This window comes from Micropterus salmoides, unplaced genomic scaffold (genome assembly GCF_014851395.1).
Source record: "Micropterus salmoides isolate LMB-PRFRI ecotype aquatic unplaced genomic scaffold, ASM1485139v1 Ms_hic_scaffold_3, whole genome shotgun sequence".
NCBI classification, from domain to species: domain Eukaryota; kingdom Metazoa; phylum Chordata; class Actinopteri; order Centrarchiformes; family Centrarchidae; genus Micropterus; species Micropterus salmoides.
Genome location: NW_024042261.1, coordinates 16,767,411 through 16,787,159, shown reverse-complemented (window position 1 = coordinate 16,787,159; position 19,749 = coordinate 16,767,411). Strand labels below are relative to the sequence as shown.

Here is a 19,749-nt window from a genome sequence, read left to right as displayed (position 1 = left end):
GTGATTGTATGTCTGTGTTCATACCAGTCCAGCAGTCTTGACTTCACATTGTCCACAGTATGTTCCCCTCAGCCTGTTTTTTTTTGTTGTCTGAAGACCAGTGGTAGGGGGTGGAGGTGGAGGCGGTGGCTGAGGTAGAGCTAAACAGAGTGAGTAAACTGTTTTTAACACTTGGCAAGGGGGTTTAATTTAATATTGAAATTTAAATTATATTCATGAAAGTAAATACCTGTCTAATTTAAAAATAACTAGGACATATTGCGATCATTGTGAACAATATTGCTGTTTACGATTGCGATTTGATTATAATGGTTGTTGTCTTAAAAGTTACTTGCACCCTGCTCCGGTGTGGAAGGCGATAATAAGCAGACTTCATTGCACATAGAGAAGAGAGCGTTACACTCACTTTTTCTGTTTTATTGAATCGCACACTTTTTGCGGTTATGTAATCACACATGACGACATTTCTATTGCAATTAGATTAATCGTGCAGCCCTAAAAATAACAGAGCCAAACAAAGTGTCAAAAATACAGTAGAGTTCTGTTACAAAGTAACAGAAACAGAACAAGAAACATTAAGATGCTTATACAACTTCAGCCAGTGTTGTGAATTGTTTTAAATGGTAAACAATAATAAAACAAAAAGGATATATTAGCTATTACAATTATGACTAATTGTATACTCTAAAGACAGTACTTTACTTACACAGTAAAGTTTCATTTACAGCTGCTTTATGCATTTAACACATATCAGCACATATTGAAAGATTCTGATCAATGTGTGATTGTGTGCCTCGGGCATCTTCAAAACATTAATAATTCTGCCAAGGTTGGCTACTGGTTACAGAGATTAATCTCTAACATGAGAACACCACAGTCTAGCCCCAGTGATGGCAAGTATCCACCTTACTGAAGTTACCGCGAGTCAGACACTGAACCTTTACCTGTTCCCAGGGTGCTCCTCTGTAGCTGCTCTTGAGTGCTAACCTCTATGTGGAGGGTAGACAGAATTTCAGTACATGGTAGTGTATCAAAGGGCCAACGGCTTTTTGAGCACACATCCGTGTCAAGTCTACCCGGTGCTGGTAACACACAGCTGAAGCCAAGGTTGTGGCTGTAAACTACTCACCTGTCAGTGGTTCATCCTTCAGCACTCGGATCTTCACCTTGCCTGCTGACAGCTGTTGGGGAGACAAGGAGTGACAAATCAGTGGCGACAGTTTGTGTAAGCCCTCAGTTTCCTAACACTCCTGCACAGGCTTCCTTTTTTTATGTGTGTTTATGTATATGTAGGTATGTTTTTATATATACAAACTACTCTGTTCATATTACATTGTTTGTAATTTTTATATGGCTGCATTTTTTAATATCATAAAATTAGTTCATTTATTGTTCATTATATCTTTAGTACTCTCAAAGTGTTAATACTGGACTTGAAGACAATAACTAATTAAACATTGTGGTATTTAGGAAAAGGCTTGATCATGTTAGTATTGAGATTTTGTTTTGTTTTTTAGTCTACACTATGGTTATTGCCTCTCAATGAAAATCATTGTTGTCAAATTGTTTTTGATAACCATTCTACCTCGTGGCCGCTGCAGAAATTGAAATGCTGCTATGGCTAGGTGCAAAGTGTCGGCTATGTTCTGTTCGAGAGGTAGTACATTTCTGGGGTTTTCATGGATGCAGGCACATGGTATGTTCACAGCATACATGAAAACAGGAATTAGGAGACATCTGTTACAGTTCAGGTAACCCTTAAAACAGCAGTCAGCAACAATTGAACATACAATGCAAAATCTTTCGCATTTTTCTCTGCTGCTTATGTCACTCGGCTAAGCCCCTCTATCCAAAAAACAAGAAGGAACCGGTTGACCTTCGAAGCCTCAAACCATATAAGGCTCTCAATGGCGAGAGTCTCCCCAAGACCCCAGTGCCTCTTGCTTCGATTCGTCTTCTCAAAGACACCTCTCCAGCCCCTGGCTTCAGAGGCAGTTGTGACAACGTCTATCAGCAGGATGAGAGGCTAGTACACCACTGCCCCCCCTAAAAAATTATTCCCCATTGTTTGTCATCATGCCTCTACACTGTTGTTGACAAAGGAGGGATGGGCAATTCTTTCATTGCTGGTGGTTATTTCTCAGCCATTATGTTTGCAAAACCTCTGACACCATGCGTGGAAGATATTAAGCTTGATTTAGTGAAATCACGTGGAGGGGAGTTGCACAGTGTGTGCATGAGCAGTGACTGACACTTTGTTGAAGACACTTCCTGGCTCTGACTCGGGCGTGGTGAATTCTCGCAAACGTAATTAGGAGCAGTAGGAGGAGCCGAGGAGCCTGATTTTTTTCACGGCTTATGTGTCTCATGTACTACTGTCAAGATACAGTTTCAGCAAATATGCCAAAAAGTTATTTTTATTAAAGTTACCTACTGAATCTTTAAGGTCATAAACCACAAGAGAAAGCTTCTCAGAGTTTAAGGAATCTGGCTTGAGTACTCTGTTAGTTCCCATTAGTAATTAGCATGTAAACAAATGTGTAAAGTCATAATTATCTTCAAAACAGACAAATTGCCACACACATCCACAGAAGTATAGATAAATTTCTCTTGTACCTTTTGGAGTCTGTTCTCCTGATTCTGCTTGGTGCAGTTTGTTGAAGCATTGCTGTTTAACGAACCACATTGTCCAGACTTCCACCTAAACCCTCCAGAATGCCTGAACAGAGAGACAAATAAAGAGAGCGAGACAGAGTTTTTCTTTGGCAATTGTAAATCAACAGTCTTTAAGTGCAACCCCTTTAAATTTGACACGGTTAGCTCATCTACAGTATTATAGGTACAACTTTTATAAAATGAAAAGAGAAACAGTGTTTATGCTTCTTTTTTCATGAAGACATATTTCCAACAGTCACTCTGATGACTCTAATGGACAATCTGGGAGCTAAAAAAAACAATTGAGATCTTTCATTAACAACAAAATGTGACACAGGCACAGACAAACTCACACTATCATTTTTCTAGAACGAATCCCCATTATGTTTGAGAGATACATTCTTACATTCCACACTAACTATAAAAAACATGACAAATTCATTCTTAAACTGTAATAGACTTTTTTGAGAGAGCAAAAACTGTGAAACAAACACCTTGCTATTCCTGTGAAATTGAAGGCAGGATAGATGTAAGAAAAGTCAGAATTAATGCATGTTAATCCAGTGAAGAATCCAAGGAGACTAAAGTATTTTAATAATAATGCCAGGTTTTAAGTAGAGCCAAAGGAACTGATGTCAAGAAAAAGAAAATAATATCAGCATGAAAAAGGCGGAACAGCACCACATAACTAAATCCTTAGTCCCTCAGACAAAATCCATGACAGAAAAAGAAAAGAATTCAGAAATCACTTTGTTCCATTAAACAGAAAGAGTGTTTAATTTATCACAACACAGTCCTTGTGTTGTTAAGAGGACTTGGAACAGCAAGGAAAAGCACTTTGCCACATGCCTTTAATACAAACAAGAATTTATCTTTGCCAACATAAATTCTGCACGTTAAATTTTCACATTACGAGATACAGTCTAAGACCAAAATTATGTTTTCCATCTCGTTATAGGCAACACAGGTCTGTTGAACCTCTCACATGCATGCACATAGATACACACACACTCACGCAGGATGCTCCTGTCAGTTGCAGAAATTGAAGAAATGGAGAGGGATCCTCATTTAGAGGTGAGTTATTCATGCTCATGTTGTTGAATTATTTATGCTATTTATGCTATTGTGATGTCTGGCTGTCTTTGAAAGAAGTTTATTTTGGATTGAGTTGGCAGCCTGTCAAGGCACAGGAAGTCAGACCCTATTTGTGTGCGTGAGAGTGTGTCTCTTTGTATCTGCCTGTGTGTGTGTGTGTGTATGTGATGGCAAGAGTTGCCAACAGCCCTGACGTCGTGGCTATGCTGTGCTGACACTGAGGGTGGGCGTCAGGTAATCACACTGGGCGACATCACCTTTGCAACTGGACTGTCGCTAGGGGAGACAGTTGAGGCACACCCCTGTCGGTGCAGGATGACAGGGTGTCCCCTCAGGACAGGCAACCTGGAGAGATAAGGTGTGTGTGTGTCTGTGTATGTCTGTGGACATTTTGCATTAGCAAAGATCTCATTATCTAATCCAGACAGACACACATTCAATTACACCCACACATGTGTAAACATGCATTTCAAAATAATAATGGCTTAAAGTTGTTTTTAGGAAGATACAGACACATTCCCACAGGCAATGTTTCTCGATCTAACAAACACACACCTTCTCAACCTATTGCATGGACTGTGAGTGCTGCTGGCAGACCACTCAAAACAACAAAGTTTAGGCAGAACAAGTTCTTTTCAACACTTTTAACTAACAACAACAGGGTGTGTGTGTGTGTGAGAGTGTGTGTGTGTGTGTGTGTGAGTGTGAGAGATTGAGAAAGGGATACTGTTGACTTCAGTCTATGCAAAGCCAGCAATGCAACGCGAATGACATGCAGTGACCTGACTACACCTGTTAAGACAGAGAAAGTAAAGCATACACAGGTACACCAACACTCACACACGACTATCAAACATTGCTGTGCACCTTTACTGTCTAGTGGATGGATAGCAGATGACAACCTCTGAGTCACAACTTGCATGTTGTTGGAAAACAAACATCAAACGCAACACCAAATGCCACCTCGTCAAAAAACATTTCTTCATCAAAGTAAAAGCGGAAGAAACATAGCAAGGAGTTTCGCATTAACTTAGAGCAAACTCATATTTCTAAATGATAAACAAATGTATTGCAATGAAAGGAGAAGAAATGCCAAGGGATTCAATGTTAACCCCAAGGCAAACACCACCTGTCATACCTGGACACACTCGTGTCTAGCACAAGGACATACGCACAAAAATGCACACGGCAGTCACCTTTTACTGACCCATCTCAGCCAAAGGGAAAGCTGACAACATCTGTGTCCTGCACGCAACGCACACACACATGTAAGTGCACACACATTTGTAAGTCTAATGCCAAAGTAATCGTGTCCTTTCTCAATTCCCTTTCTCCCAGTGTGAGACAAGAGGACAGGGGCAAAAACGGAGCAAAACAGGCAAGAAAGATTGAGGCATAGAATCCTAAAAACAATTGTTAACAAATTTTAGTCCATGTGCAATGTCAGATCAAAGGGTACACATGTATGTATGCAGACATTAATACCAAAACAAGTAGTAGGAGGAGCCAAATGACACAAATCAACTACACATATTGACAAAAAGGGGGGGGGGAAGACAAGCACAGCAAATAGACAGCACAGGAAGCAGGAAAAAGGGGAAACTCAACTGTACTTTTAGATAAGGCAAGAGCTAGTGTCTGTAAGCTGTGTAGGCCTAAAGACAAAGCTACATTAAATCTGTGATTCGGGCAGGGCCAAAACAGAGAATGATGTACTGCATTTGCCCCAAGCCCCCGGTCTTTATTATCGCCTGTGTACTCTTCACAAACTGATTATACCGTACCTCCTCTCAGCAGAGATATTGTGTGTGTGTGTGTGTGTGTGTGTGTGTGTGTGTGTGTGTGTGTGTGTGTGTGTGTGTGTGTGTGTGTGTGTGAGTGTGTGTGTGTGTAGCCTGACTCTAAGACAAAAATGAACAATTCATCTACTCTGGGAGCTCTGCGATCTAACAGAGAAGCAGAGAGAGAAAAACAGAGTGGTGCATAACACAGACGCACAGTACACTGCACAGCCTGAGCATAAATCACAGCTTGAAGATCAACAGTAAAGACTTGTCAAAGATACACTCGCATGTTCTGAGAGGGACAAGACGGGTACGAGAGGAAGCTTAGAGAAAATCCAGGTAACCTTCACTTCATACATCAGAACACCAAACCTTGTCCTTGTCTGCTTTCTCCCCATGTCAATCAGAGAGGAACTGATGGGAAACTGTCTCCTCTTTTTCATTAGAGGTGTACCAATTAATTGATTCAAACGGTTAAGCTGGGTTTCACATCTGAGAGACTGCAGCATCACCACACACAACGTTCAGATAAAAGGCAAGAGGGAACTGCAGCAACATTAATGTGCAGTTCAATTGTCTGCCTGACAGGACATGTGTATCTGTTTTATTTTAGTACCTGATAATGTAATTTACTCCATGACTGCTCCTCTTCAATCCCAGTTCATGTGCTCTCAGCTTCATCACATCTCCTACAAACCTTTCTTCTATCTTCCATCCTCTTTTGCCCTTCTTCTGTGAACTATGTTGTCAAGAATGTCGATAATATACAACACAAACTAGGTTTGGAAGTATGGAGGTATGCTGAACTTGAAAGGCAGTAGTTAAATATAAAAGGTATCTACCCGTTTGACATCTCAATCGAAACAAAGGACCTTTGGTTCGCAGTAGCACTAGAAATGAAAAAGGTGCTAAAATGTTCCGCTATGCTCATCTTGGCAACAGCTCTGCACAGTCAAGACTGATTAGTGACACCACTGCACATGAAAACAAATCAGTAAAGCATTATTAATCAACAGTGGCCTGTCTGAAAAGAAAGAAATGTTTCTATTCTAAACAGGAAAGTCAAAATGAGACAAAAGAATAACTCTAAATGTGACGTTATCATTTTTCCAGTTACCTCTCAGCCACATCATATCCAGACTGCACCATTTAAGCTATTTACACTTTGTAGATGAGCCAGCTAGGTCCTTCTCCTACCATCACACACTACCTCTCACACATACACAAACTCTCTCTGTATCTTCAAGCTGGCTCACCCTTAAAATCTTTCTCAAGCCAGTAATAGTTCGATGACAAAGGGCTTAAGAAGGATTGCTGTCCTGTAGAGGAGTGGAGTGTCTCTAACCCACAAAGTGTTAAAAATAAATTAAATAAAGTGCCATTATTTATGGAAGACAAGTATAAAATGATACACACAGGAAGCCACACACACACCATGTCGTATCTTGGGGCTGGCGGAGTGGTAAATGTTGCAGTATTTCAGTGTGACAGAAAACACTGTGTTATTGTGCTTATCATTTGTGCAGCCTGGACAAGATGGCCCTCTCCCCATACTGATGTATGGCTTCTTAATTAGAGTTTGGCCTCCATTGGGAAACAAAGCAGTACTCATTTACCAGGACACACACACAATTCATCTCCTAAAACAATAAATACATTAACCTACAAGTATAATCTACTGTGGGCATTTTCTTGTTTGTTTGTGATGTATGAATTTGAACCAATAGAAATACATACATCATGTGGAAAGATACCTCCGTTCTAAATCACTGATATTGTAATTAGCTATGCTGCCTGTAAATGTGTGTTTGTGTGTGTGTGTATACCCTTTTTCTGGCTGTTACTATTTGAAGGAGTCTGCATGTAATATACATACTCTGCTTCTCCCTAAAGCTGTCCCAGAGTTATGCGCTCATATATTGTGATACACACCCCTATTAAGCTGTTCTCCATAACTTCATGTTGGGTAACACATCTTAGAGTTATCAATGAAATGAGAATGTTTGTTCTCATTCTGCAAATGAATTTCCTGCTCACACAGGCCTGGAGGCCCCTCATAGAAATAGGCCAGGTACATACTCTGTAATGGAATTGGGTGAAAGCAAATAAATGCTATTTTGTGTGTGTGAGTGAGCTATCCAATCCATTTAAAATCAATGTGAAGATGCACATGTAAGATTTTTTATTTATTTTAATAGTCTTACACACATAGACACTCACACGCACAGCAGTAGAGGGCAAGTATAATTTTGTGGTAGCATGTTATTGTGTGTCTCTGTGTGGATGCGCCTGTTATGTGAATGCTGTCCCATTATATTGAAGTATGGCGTAAAGCCCAGTATCCAATCCTAATCAAAATCCAATGAATGACTGTGTGTGTGTGTGTGTGTGTGTGTGTGTGTGTGTGTGTGTGTGTGTGTGTGTGTGTGTGTCAGAATGTGATGATGCCATCTCTGTGTTGACAGCTTTTCTATACAATTCATTCATACTTGATGCCTATGAACCACTTAAAACAGATGTGGCCCTGTGACAGCCAATACACTGGCATGCAGTATTGACAACCTCTTGACAGTGTTTATCACTACAGACATGCTTGCTTTCATATTCTGCCCAATGTTGATCATCAAAACAGTATAACAGAAAAAACATAATCTCTTTGTCATGATGACACCTGTCATTTGTCATCATTTTTGTTAGACTAGCAGGAAAGTTTGTTTCCACTGCTTGTGATCGGTTTGCACAATCACTCAGGCAATTTCATTACATGCAGACCTGGCTTTTATGGGAGGAAATTAAATCTACCGCAAAGACTACATGATCACAATGTGTTCCTAGGCAAGTTCAGCCTAGACTTACATGAATATGAACGTCCCTCTGATAAATATGGAACAAAATCTCAAAAGTTATTAAATGAGAGATGAGCTATGGATTTGATAAGGTAAGAGGCCTGTCTCACTCTGCGTTCTTGTCTTCTCGTGGGCTTGTGAAACTTCATTAGCCCAAGTGATTTGTACTCCCCAGTACACCGGTCCAAAAGCTTGAAGAAATTGTATTAAATTTTAATCTATAAAGTTCATGTTGTAGTATTTTGTTTTTCCTTCTTTTTTTCCAGATGACAGACTGAAAGGGCAGCTGCTTGTTATCTGAGTGCTCACTCAACAGTATCATGGGAATAACATATGGTCTATCTGAAGTATGATTTTTACAAGCCTCTGTAATAGCGCACTGGAACTTTCGAAGATACTGAACGTTACTTCTCCCCTTTAACATTTCCTTAGCCTCCCAAAATGAAATGAATATATGAGATGTATTTATATAAATAAATACAAGCGTTTGTTGGGCACATGCTGCACAAGAAAATATGTGAGCCTCTGTAGATCCCCTGCAATTACTCTACACCCTGTGATAGTTAATGTATGGCATGATGCAAACCAATTAAGTGTTATTGAAAATATAGTGGCAGTTACAGGGGCCAAACAAAAGCATGTCAAGCTGAATACATTGCCGATCAGGACTTACAGTTTTGAAACATTAAAAAGAAATGTGGTTCTTGGGTTGGTTGGGTCAATACTTGTCATGTGGTAGTCATTTTATTACTTTCATTTTAAGGATAGTTTAACATTAAATATTTCCATATGTTTTTTTTAATGTATTTTTATTCTCAACATGCCCTCCCATTAACGTCTTTCACGTGTAGGGAACATTGTTGGCCATCGATTCCAGCAAAGGGATAATATGAGTATAGTTGCATACAGGTTGTAAGGACCAAGTGTCTGTAGGGCTCCACTGACCTTTAGAATAGTCCACTATAAGGGCATGAGACTACTTCATCTATGAGTGGGTTTTTCAATTCTCTGACTACTCTTTTTACCTGCCATGGCAACCATTTCTTGACCTTTATAGGTAGAGAAGTCATCGACCTCCCCCTCTCTCTCATTTAGTCTCCTCCTCCATCTATCTTTGTTACTTAGTGTCTCTACTTTCTTTGTTGATTGCTTTTTTACAGCTGTTGCAGTCTTTTTTCCCCACCTTTCTCTCTCCCGCACTGACTCCTGTCTCTCCAGTAGTCGCCTGCTCTGTTCCCCGTTTGTTAGCTGTGACAGTCTGGACCAAGAAGGCCTCCTTCTGTCAAAATTAAATATTTTCTCAATATTGCCTGCCATTTATTTTTATTTTTTGTTTGCCTGGGTATGGTTGTTACAGACGGTCTAAACTCTGCAGACAAGTTCAAGGGGCTAGGCCTGACATAAATGTTCTGTCTGAGGTAAGTACCTATTTTCTTTGGCTTACAGTGGGGAAAGTGTTTTGACGGCAAAGACAGAAATAAGACCAACAATGATTTTAGTTTTTGAGCTCTGTCTCGCTGCTGCCAGCTGCAAGAGAGAGAAAGAGAGGACACATAGCCCAACACAATATCCACATAGAGATGTAAAACAACAGTAATGGTTGTACATATATCAATGAAAATTAATACTAGTACTAATAATGATTTCATGCCTTGCATGTTTCATGTTTTGTATCTGTGCCATGCTGCCGTGTCGTTACTTGCTTTGTTCCAGTGACTGTGTATAAAGCCAATACTGGCGCTGTATCAAGACTTGAGTCCAGTAACACAGTTCCCGAGTGCAAGTTCGCCACCAGTTCCTGTGTAATAAAGTGGCAGTTACAGTAATTAGGATTTGTATAGTTCTGATTGTGTTAGCTCCTGCTGGTGCGTGCAGAGACAACAGCGATACTCTATCAGAGTCCAGTACCTGCTGATTGAATGGAAATTCACGGTTGGATGCAGTGTGATGAAGATTAAGTGTATTGTGTCCAGCTGCGGCGACCTTATATTAACATCTACACCTTATATTAACCTCTACACATCCACACGCTTACACCCTTTGCGCTCATCGACACACGCGGGAGCTCCAGCTGTGCTCCAGGCCATTTTTGGTGAGAGCAGAAGTAGTGTATCTACCATTTTGGCCTGCCCGCCATTTTGGATCAAACCCATGGGGTCATGTCCCCCATTTTCCTTGCTCTTGCCCCTCCATTGTTCTCACACACACCGGAGATGCTCACAAGTCTTTGAGCTAGAGTCCAAGTCAAGTCTGAAGTCTCTCGTGGTTATTACGAATGCTGTATCACCTGCTGCGTTCAATCCAGGTTGCTAATAAAACTGCATAGCTATAAGAAATTCTGTAACTGTAACCTGTTTTTCATTTACAGAGCACAACCATGTAATGTGCAATGCAATTATTGACAGCTTATTAAATACTGTAAGTCAACACAGTCCCCAGACTCTCAAACCCAGTGTAAGTTATAACTAAATAAAACTGTAAAGTTACATAGTCAACAATAAAGCTGTAACCTGTTTTTAACTTACAGAGCACAACCTGTGCAATGCAATCACTGACAGCTTAAACTACTGTAAGTCAACAATCCACCAGACTCTCAAACCAGTGTAGCGTTATAACTAAATAAAACTGTAAGGTTACATGATCAACAATAAACCTGTAACCTCTTTCTAGCCAACGGTAATACTTAACGTGATGGCAGCCAGCGTGACATAATGATTACTTTAATCAACCACCACAAGTTTGGCAAGTAAACAAACGCTCATTCATCTTTTCATAACGAACGACAGTCGGAGTAAACCTCCTGTAGGTCATAGCTGAAGCAAGAAGCAAGCTAACGTTTGATGGCCAATGCTGAGCTAGACATGTTTACTCACCACAGGTTACTAAGCTGTTTTGTTCTTTGTTTGGGTCTTGTTTTATGAAGTTTTAAAGCCAAAGTTTATGATGAATGACACAGCAGCTGCCGGTGTTTGTTGTCCTCTCTCACATGTGGCCGCGCGCAGCAGATGCTACATGTTACGTAGGCATGTTATAGGTAACGGAGGGAGGAGAATAACGTCGAGTCGAGTCGAGTCTGAAGTCTTTTGAGGACGAGTCTCAAGTCGAGTCTGAAGTCTCTGTATGTGCGACTTAAGTCACACTCGAGTGCGAGTCTCTAACTCCAGTCCCCATCTCTGACACACACACACACACATATACATGCTTGCTGACTGCTGTATGCTTTTGTTTTATTTATATTTTTGTTTAGATTAGATGATAGTGATTTGTTGGCTGAAGTTGTTGATCATTGATCTTTGCTGAGGTTGATAAATCCTATTTTTAATTTTAAGGAGTCGTTGCCTGTGGTTATATGTATGGTATTGTAATAGTTGGTTGTGATGGTCAGTGCTCAGAGTCACCCTTCACTGTCCCCATATTAATGTGAAATAGTGTTCAGTAATTAGCATTTACAGATGGACAAACCCTTTTTGAGACTTTTTTCTCGTTAGGTGATTGGTCCCTGATTCCAGGATGGTGCCCCATAGTTATTCATCTTTATTATTAATTGTTATACTATTATTAACTTTATTAATAGTTCAAAAATATCTAACAACAGACATTCAATATGATGGAGTACAGACAATACCAGGAGCGCTTCTGTGTTTTTTGTTACTGCTGCTGCACCCATCCTACACAAACTTATTCACTATCCACTCTTTCTCTCTCATCTATAACTCCCTTCTCACTCATCCCAAATCGTTCCTCTGCCTGTTTCTTTTTATTGTCTCACGTCCATTCTCACCTCCCCACTTAAGTCTGCCCCCTTTCCGCCTTGCAACCTCTCCCTCTCTCCTTTCTCCTCTTTTGCTAATACAACCGCAGCTGATACTCACCCTCTCTCCTCCTTCTCTTTAGTCATGCTCTCTTTCAGCTGCTGCAGTTTCTCCTCCATCTCTTTACTCTCCTGAGCCAGGGTCACGGTCTCCATCTGCAGTTCTTGCAGGTTCCTATGGCAACATACACATGTTCACAGATATGCAATCAATCAACAACAATCAATCATACAAATGACCTACACCGTCAGACCGGACAGCCATGCTTTCATCAATCTGTCCAATTAATCTGCTGCCCTTGCAGGTCCTTGTTGCTATGACTGATCAATAATTTAATCAATTAGTCACTGGATCAGGGTACCACCAAGGCAGACATCAATTAAGTCAATTACCTGTTGGCAAATGAGAAACCACATACGAGACTGGACTCAGTTTTGTATTGGTTAAAATGAAGAAAACAAATACGCTGCACTGAAAACTATCACACTCAAGGGCACGTGGTTTATCTTGCCTGAAACTCCATTTTGTGAAATACTCATTCTCTGGGCAGATTTTGAATGGGAACAGATATAAATTGTATGGCAGCCAAGTACTGCCATACTACCAAATGCCTTAAATCACATCATTGATCTTATCTCATCTTACCTGGCATTGAGCTTGATGGATTTGGCCTTGTTGTTAGGAAGCACCACGAAGTCATTTAAATTCATGCCTCTTCTTTCTGGGGGCTCAGGTATTCCTCCGATGTCTTTCACTGGGCTTTTTACATACAGTCTCTTCTGCGATACTAACAGTAATGGAATAAAACTGTCTAGCACGCTGGGCCCAGGGCCTGAACACTGCTGCAATGAAATGAGCAAAATAGCAGGGAAAGATTTGCACAAATGTATAACAGGCAGTTAAAACAAGCAACCCTGTGTATTTAAATTGTATCTGGCAGACTTATGGTTGGCAACTCTTTCAGGCAGTAAAAGCCAATAAAGGAAATTAGCCAGTAAGGCAGATATATTATATTGTTTATAATAGCAAGGCAGTCACAACTGCTAGCAACTCAGCTTATAGCAAAGTGATATTAGATTAAGGTGATTAGCAACTGTGCAGCGAGTCTCGCTCAAGATGGGTAACCTCTTTGAAAAGCCCCTGACATTTCACCTTCTAGTACCTTATATATGAAACTTCTGCCCACAGTACAGTATAGCTGACTAAAATCAAAATTCAGCTTGCATGATAGCTACCTAACAGAAGGTTTTCACAGTATGTTTTTATTTGTCGTTGCAGGAAAAGCACAGGTGTACCTAAGCGATAAGCTATATCTATAAGCCACAATATCAGGATGCAGTCTTGATTAATATTATTAATCACACCTGTGCTGTCCTTGCCATGATGTGAACTTGTCTGCTGTGAAAAGTGTCTATTGTAAAGCTTCAACAGACCCATTGCTGACAGTGGACATCCTTGTGTTTTTTCTTTTTGGCAACAACAGCTTAGAATACACTGTGTTCCTAGTTTACTCCTGTTGATCAGTTGTCCTGGTTCAAACCAAGAACATTTGGTATAGCATAACGTTATAATAATAGTTTTAAATGTCTAGCACATAACTAATGTTGTTATTTGCCCCCAGCTAGACTAGACTAGAATAGAATAGAATATACACTGCTCAAAAAAATAAAGGGAACACTTAAACAACACAATGTAACTCCAAGTCAATCACACTCCTGTGAAATCAAACTGTCCACTTAGGATTGACAATCAATTTCACATGCTGTTGTGCAAATGGAATAGACAACAGGTGGAAATTATAGGCAATTAGCAAGACACCCCCAATAAAGGAGTGGTTCTGCAGGTGGTGACCACAGACCACTTCTCAGTTCCTATGCTTCCTGGCTGATGTTTTGGTCACTTTTGAATGCTGGCGGTGCTTTCACTCTAGTGGTAGCATGAGACGGAGTCTACAACCCACACAAGAGGCTCAGGTAGTGCAGCTCATCCAGGATGGCACATCAGTGCGAGTTGTGGCAAGAAGGTTTGCTGTGTCTGTCAGCGTAGTGTCCAGAGCATGGAGGCGCTACCAGGAGACAAGCAAGTACATCAGGAGACGTGGAGGAGGCCGTAGGAGGGCAACAACCCAGCAGCAGGACCGCTACCCCTCGCCTTTGTGCAAGGAGGAGCAGGAGGAGCACTGCCAGAGCCCTGCAAAATGACCTCCAGCAGGCCACAAATGTGCATGTGTCTGCTCAAACGGTCAGAAACGGACTCCATGAGGGTGGTATGAGGGCCCGACGTCCACAGGTGGGGGTTGTGCTTACAGCCCAACACCGTGCAGGACGTTTGGCATTTGCCAGAGAACACCAAGATTGGAAAATTCGCCACTGGCGCCCTGTGCTCTCCACAGATGAAAGCAGGTTCACACTGAGCACATGTGACAGACGTGACAGAGTCTAGAGACGCTGTGGAGAACGTTCTGCTGCCTGCAACATCCTCCAGCATGACCGGTTTGGCGGTGGGTCAGTAATGGTGTGGGGGTGGCATTTCTTTGGGGGGCCGCACAGCCCCCCATGTGCTCGCCATTAGGTACCAGGATGAGATCCTCAGACCCCTTGTGAGACCATATGCTGGTGCGGTTGGCCCTGGGTCCCTCCTAATGCAAGACAATGCCAGACCTCATGTGGCTGGAGCGTGTCAGCAGTTCCTGCAAGAGGAAGGCATTGATGCTATGGACTGGCCCACCCGTTCCCCAGACCTGAATCCAATTGAGCACATCTGGGACATCATGTCTCGCTCCATCCACCAACGCCACGTTGCACCACAGACTGTCCAGGAGTTGGCGGATGCTTTTGTCCAGGTCTGGGAGGAGATCCCTCAGGAGACCATCCGCCACCTCATCAGGAGCACGCCCAGGCGTTGTAGGGAGGTCATGCAGGCACGTGGAGGCCACGCACACTACTGAGCCTCATTTTGACTTGTTTTAAGGACATTACATCAAAGTTGGATCGGCCTGTAGTGTGGTTTTCCACTTTGATTTTCAGTATGACTCCAAATCCAGACCTCCATGGGTTGATAAATTTGATTTCCATTGATAATTTTTGTGTGATTTTGTTGTCAGCACATTAAACTATGTAAAGAAAGGAGTATTTAATGAGATTATTTCATTCATTCAGATCTAGGATGTGTTATTTTAGTGTTCCCTTTATTTTTTTGAGCAGTGTATACCAAACACAAAATGAAAAACAAACCAGCAGTTAATATAACACACCCAAAGCCAATACAAAGTGACACTACAGTTACCAGCTCACGTCGATATGTGTGGCTTGGCTTAAGTCTCATCAGTCACTTTATACATGTGTCAAATGGAAAAATGGGGACTAACGTTAGTGCTCTAGTAAATTTAGATGCCCCTCATGAAAAATATATTATACAGTAACCAAGGAAGAAAGAATCAATGTAAAGAGACGGTTGACTAAAGATAAGTTACTGGTGAGTCATCTAAAAGGTTTAACTAACATTAAGCAGACACACGTATTTAACTGAAAGATAGTAAACGTGAAGCCAACTGTGGCTTGTTAGCCTACGCTGTTGGTACCGTTAACCACGTACAGCACATTCACTTCACACTGCTGAGAACATTTAACCTGGCGTTACCTTGCGCACTCCGTGACTCTCCTTGGTTTACCAGCTTGTGATAGCACAATCAGTATTAAGTATTTCTGATTCGGTATGCTTTGTTGTCGTTAGATTCCGACTAATATTTCAATAATTCACGATTTGTATCAATATTTCAGGTTTTCGCCGGCGGCATGCTCCAGTCTCTGTGCTGAGGGCGTTTGTATTGGGCTGTGGGTACCACGGCAACCAACGTTTCTCTCGCGATAGCTTTGCTGCAGCTGGTTTACCGGAGGCCGTTTAGTTTCACCATGCGTTTGTAGTTGTGAACTTTTCCCTGCCTGAATTTGTTGATTAATCTTAAACTTTTAAAAAAAATAATTATTACAGTATGCCTTTGTTTGTTCAGGGAATAAACATCGGATTCAAAGATATCAACTCCCCTATTGCCTCAGTAATCATGGGCAACGGGAATTCCCTTCTAATTAAAATCCTCACAGCATCAAGATAAATGTTATAGCTCTGATTAGTGCTTTGAACCCTTGTTTTTTTTTTTCCAACAGACTGTAGAGTTGTCTTTAGTCATCCAAGATTATGCTGCTTAGATCTTTCGTGTTGACAATCATTAGAGATCAGACGCAAAATAATTTCCCATTCGCCCCATAAGATGTGTTTTGAATTTGATAAGACCAAAGTGAGGGATACAGTGTACGTGTGCCCAAGATGGTGGTTATGTTTGTTTACAGGAAAAATGAGCCACCATGTAGCCAATGTGTTTAGTACATAGAAGTCTACGCAGTAGGCCTTTGTCCAAACAAAGAGAAATCTCAAAACTTCTTCAAAAATCAAAAGAGCATGGAGAAGAAAAGGGACATGACAATATACTTAACTATTTACATTGCAAGGGACCTTACAATACATATATGTGACATGCCATATAAATAAATAAAGCATGGGAAAAAAACAGCAATGTCAGCAGTTCCAAGTGTCCCTGTCAGGTATAGAATATTCCAGTGTAAAAATACTTCCTTGGTCAGTCCACAAAAATCTACAGTTCATATCAATTTGAACCCTTTCAAGTATATTGTTCACATGATCAATTCTATGCAGCCTAGTATTTTATTTGACAGTTTTATCACAAATCTTCCAAACTTTATGTCATTGTATTTTAGTAATACAAAGACCACTAAATACTTTGATAACTGAGAAAAGAAATTGTGTTTGTCTCTAATAAGGTTGTTATTATTATTTTCACAATATTAATGTACCCTCAATATAGAAAGAAATTAATTTAAGTCAGTACAAAGATCTATACCACCATCATTTCTGTAGTACCAACACACCTTTGAGAAACCGCATCAAACACAATAACAAATGCTACTGATTTAGAAAATCTTTTAATAGTAAATATTTCATTAATATTTTATTTTAATTATTAAAATAATAGTTCATAACCAAGCAATGGTTATAAGTCTGTAATAAGGAAATTTGTATTCCTATTATATTTCTTTGTGATGTTCTTGGATACACAGTTATGTGCCTAATAGAGTAAACTCGAACAAACCCAGAGGTTATGTTTGTGCATACTGTACATAGGTCTATCTGTCTGTCTTTCCCGGAACCATGCAGCCAGGCAGTCATCCATCCAGCCCTCATCTGTATTCCAGGACGAAAGAAACTTTCCAATGCTGTTGCATAAGCACTCGTCTACTGCAGGCCATGCCCCCTCCATTGCTCCTTTTCTCTATGGCTCTATCCTTTCTTGCCGTCCTCCCAACCAAACCACGGGACAATTATGGCTTAGAAAGCAGTGAACAGCTCCACCTCATCCCTAAATCCTCACTCTCTCTCGGTCTCTCCTTTTGTCTCTTTCTCTCTCTCTCTCTTCCTACATTGTTGGTGTGTGACCTATTGCTCCTGCCATCAGGGAAGTGTGGGTGTATGACTTATTGAGAGTGCCTCTGTGTGTGTGAGTGTGGATGGTCATTTAGGGTCATGACCCTCCAGCTGCATTCTGTCTCTGCTGCTAAACAGTTACTTTCTCCCTCCCTCCCTTCCTCTCTCAGCTCTGCCTGCATAGACAGCTGGATGTGCAGTAGCATACCGATGAGCGGGCAAGTGAGAAGAAGCGAGAGAAGGGGTAAGAGAGGGAGTGAGGGATATAGAAATGAAGGGTGGAGGGACGGAGGGCAGAAGGCACATGGAAAAGCAATGCAAGAGAAAGAACAAGACAGCAACAGAATACATGGCAGGAGGGGTACAACAGCAGAGCAGTCGCAAGAAAAGGACAAGCGTTGTGCTGTGAAATGTCAGGGCTATTTAATTCATTAGGAGGCAATGATTATGGCTCTGTACTGAATGTCATCTGCTGGGTTAAACCTTCCTCGGCTGCCTCATGCTGGATATAGTATATATTGACTGTTTGGCAATGGTTGAAAACCTTTTAGCATTGACAGACTGGCAGCAACAGGGACAGAAAGAAAGGAAGAGGGAGAAAGTAGCCAGCCAGCCAGAATCAACACCATTTTTGTGACTCCTAGTATGCACTCCTGGTTGTAGATAATCCTGGGAGTCTATTAAAGAAATAATGGAGAAATTAAATAACCTTGAAAAAGGTGGTTGGGAGCTTTCACATATCCACCTTCTATACCTACTTATTCCTACTCAGAGTCACATGGGGATTGAGACTATCCCTGCATGCACAACTAGCAGGAAGCAGGTCACCGGTCCATCATCGGATTAACGCCAGGCAAATGTATTTATACAGGCAATTTTAATCTTCAAGTGGTTCTGCGTGTATTTGGACTGTGCAGGGAAACCAGAGCAAGCAACAGAAAGATGAGAAGAAGATTCACAGAGAAACAGCTGGCCCATGATCCTTGCTTTGACCGTCAAGCAGCAGCACTAACCACTAAGTCCCTGTTCTGCCCCTCACTGAAATTCAATGGTAGGGAAATTATTCAGCCTTATACTGATTGGATCCTGGCCTGTAATTATCTCACCAAATCAAACTGAAGTGCTCTCAATAAAAAAGAATGTGTGATGTATTGATTAAAGTCAAATCAACTAACCTAGAGTGAAGTGAGGCAGTATAAGGAATTAGTGATGCTGGCAAGTCAAATCTTTATACCTAACTAAACAACAAGAACAAAAGATGAGAAGGAATAGTGTCATGCAGGAAGATAAAAAACAAACAAACAGTAATCTGGTTTCTTGCTGAAAGAAACTAAATGGGGGGGTGATGTTTTGTAGGGAATTCAAAAGTGTTTTCAATTATTCTGGATTATTCAGGTTGAATTTGGGCAAAGCTATGCTGAAATACAAGTGAGGTCCACAGAGTCAAGGTACCAATAAGAAGGATGAGGGTGTTTTCCCACCTTCAAAGGTGCTGCAGGCAAGTGAGGGACATGTCAATTAAGTATACAGCAAGTCTGATCAGCCAAAATAAGTGAAATACCAAATGTAGCATACATTTTAATTGAATTTCCAGAAAACAGACAAAAGACATTAACATGCCATGTGATTTTTAGGAGATGGGCGTATAGAGATAAACAGCTGGTGGCGAATATTCCATTCAAAAGACCATTTTCACGGCAGACATTTTGAGTTGTCATAGCTTGTCATGGCTTTGTTCCATTAAGTGTCCCAGTTAGCCATGACAGTGAACCAGCACACACAAATGGAATGCACTCATTATTTATCTTATTAATTACCCATGCTTTTCCTGCAATGACATGCCAAAATATCCACTGCGCCTATTGTCCCAGTAAGCCAGGCCAGTCAGTGGGTATGCATATGTGTATTTTTATATATTTAGTGCAATACTAGTAAATTAAACTTAATTACAGTGAGATTTACATGGTCAAACTTAAGTTTATTTAAACATACCATGACAACATGGTAGTGCACTAAAAACTCACAACCATCGCAGTGCTCCTTCATTAAAATTGTTAAAAT

General features: G+C 40.9%; 1 protein-coding gene across 2 annotated transcripts in view; it reads right to left on the bottom strand.

Moving 5' to 3' along the window:
- Nucleotides 1–16,017, bottom strand: part of zbbx (zinc finger, B-box domain containing) — a 65,629-nt gene extending 49,612 nt beyond the window's left edge. For both annotated transcript variants that reach the window (XM_038694012.1, XM_038694013.1), the window contains exons 1-6: nucleotides 15,832–16,017; nucleotides 12,838–13,034; nucleotides 12,253–12,366; nucleotides 2,617–2,719; nucleotides 1,130–1,181; nucleotides 25–140 (exon numbers count right to left, since the gene is read on the bottom strand). In XM_038694012.1, coding sequence (XP_038549940.1) covers nucleotides 25–140; nucleotides 1,130–1,181; nucleotides 2,617–2,719; nucleotides 12,253–12,366; nucleotides 12,838–12,902 — 450 coding nt within the window. In that variant the 5' untranslated portion in view covers nucleotides 12,903–13,034; nucleotides 15,832–16,017. The remainder of the gene's footprint in view (nucleotides 1–24; nucleotides 141–1,129; nucleotides 1,182–2,616; nucleotides 2,720–12,252; nucleotides 12,367–12,837; nucleotides 13,035–15,831) is intronic.
- Nucleotides 16,018–19,749: the final 3,732 nt, after the last annotated feature.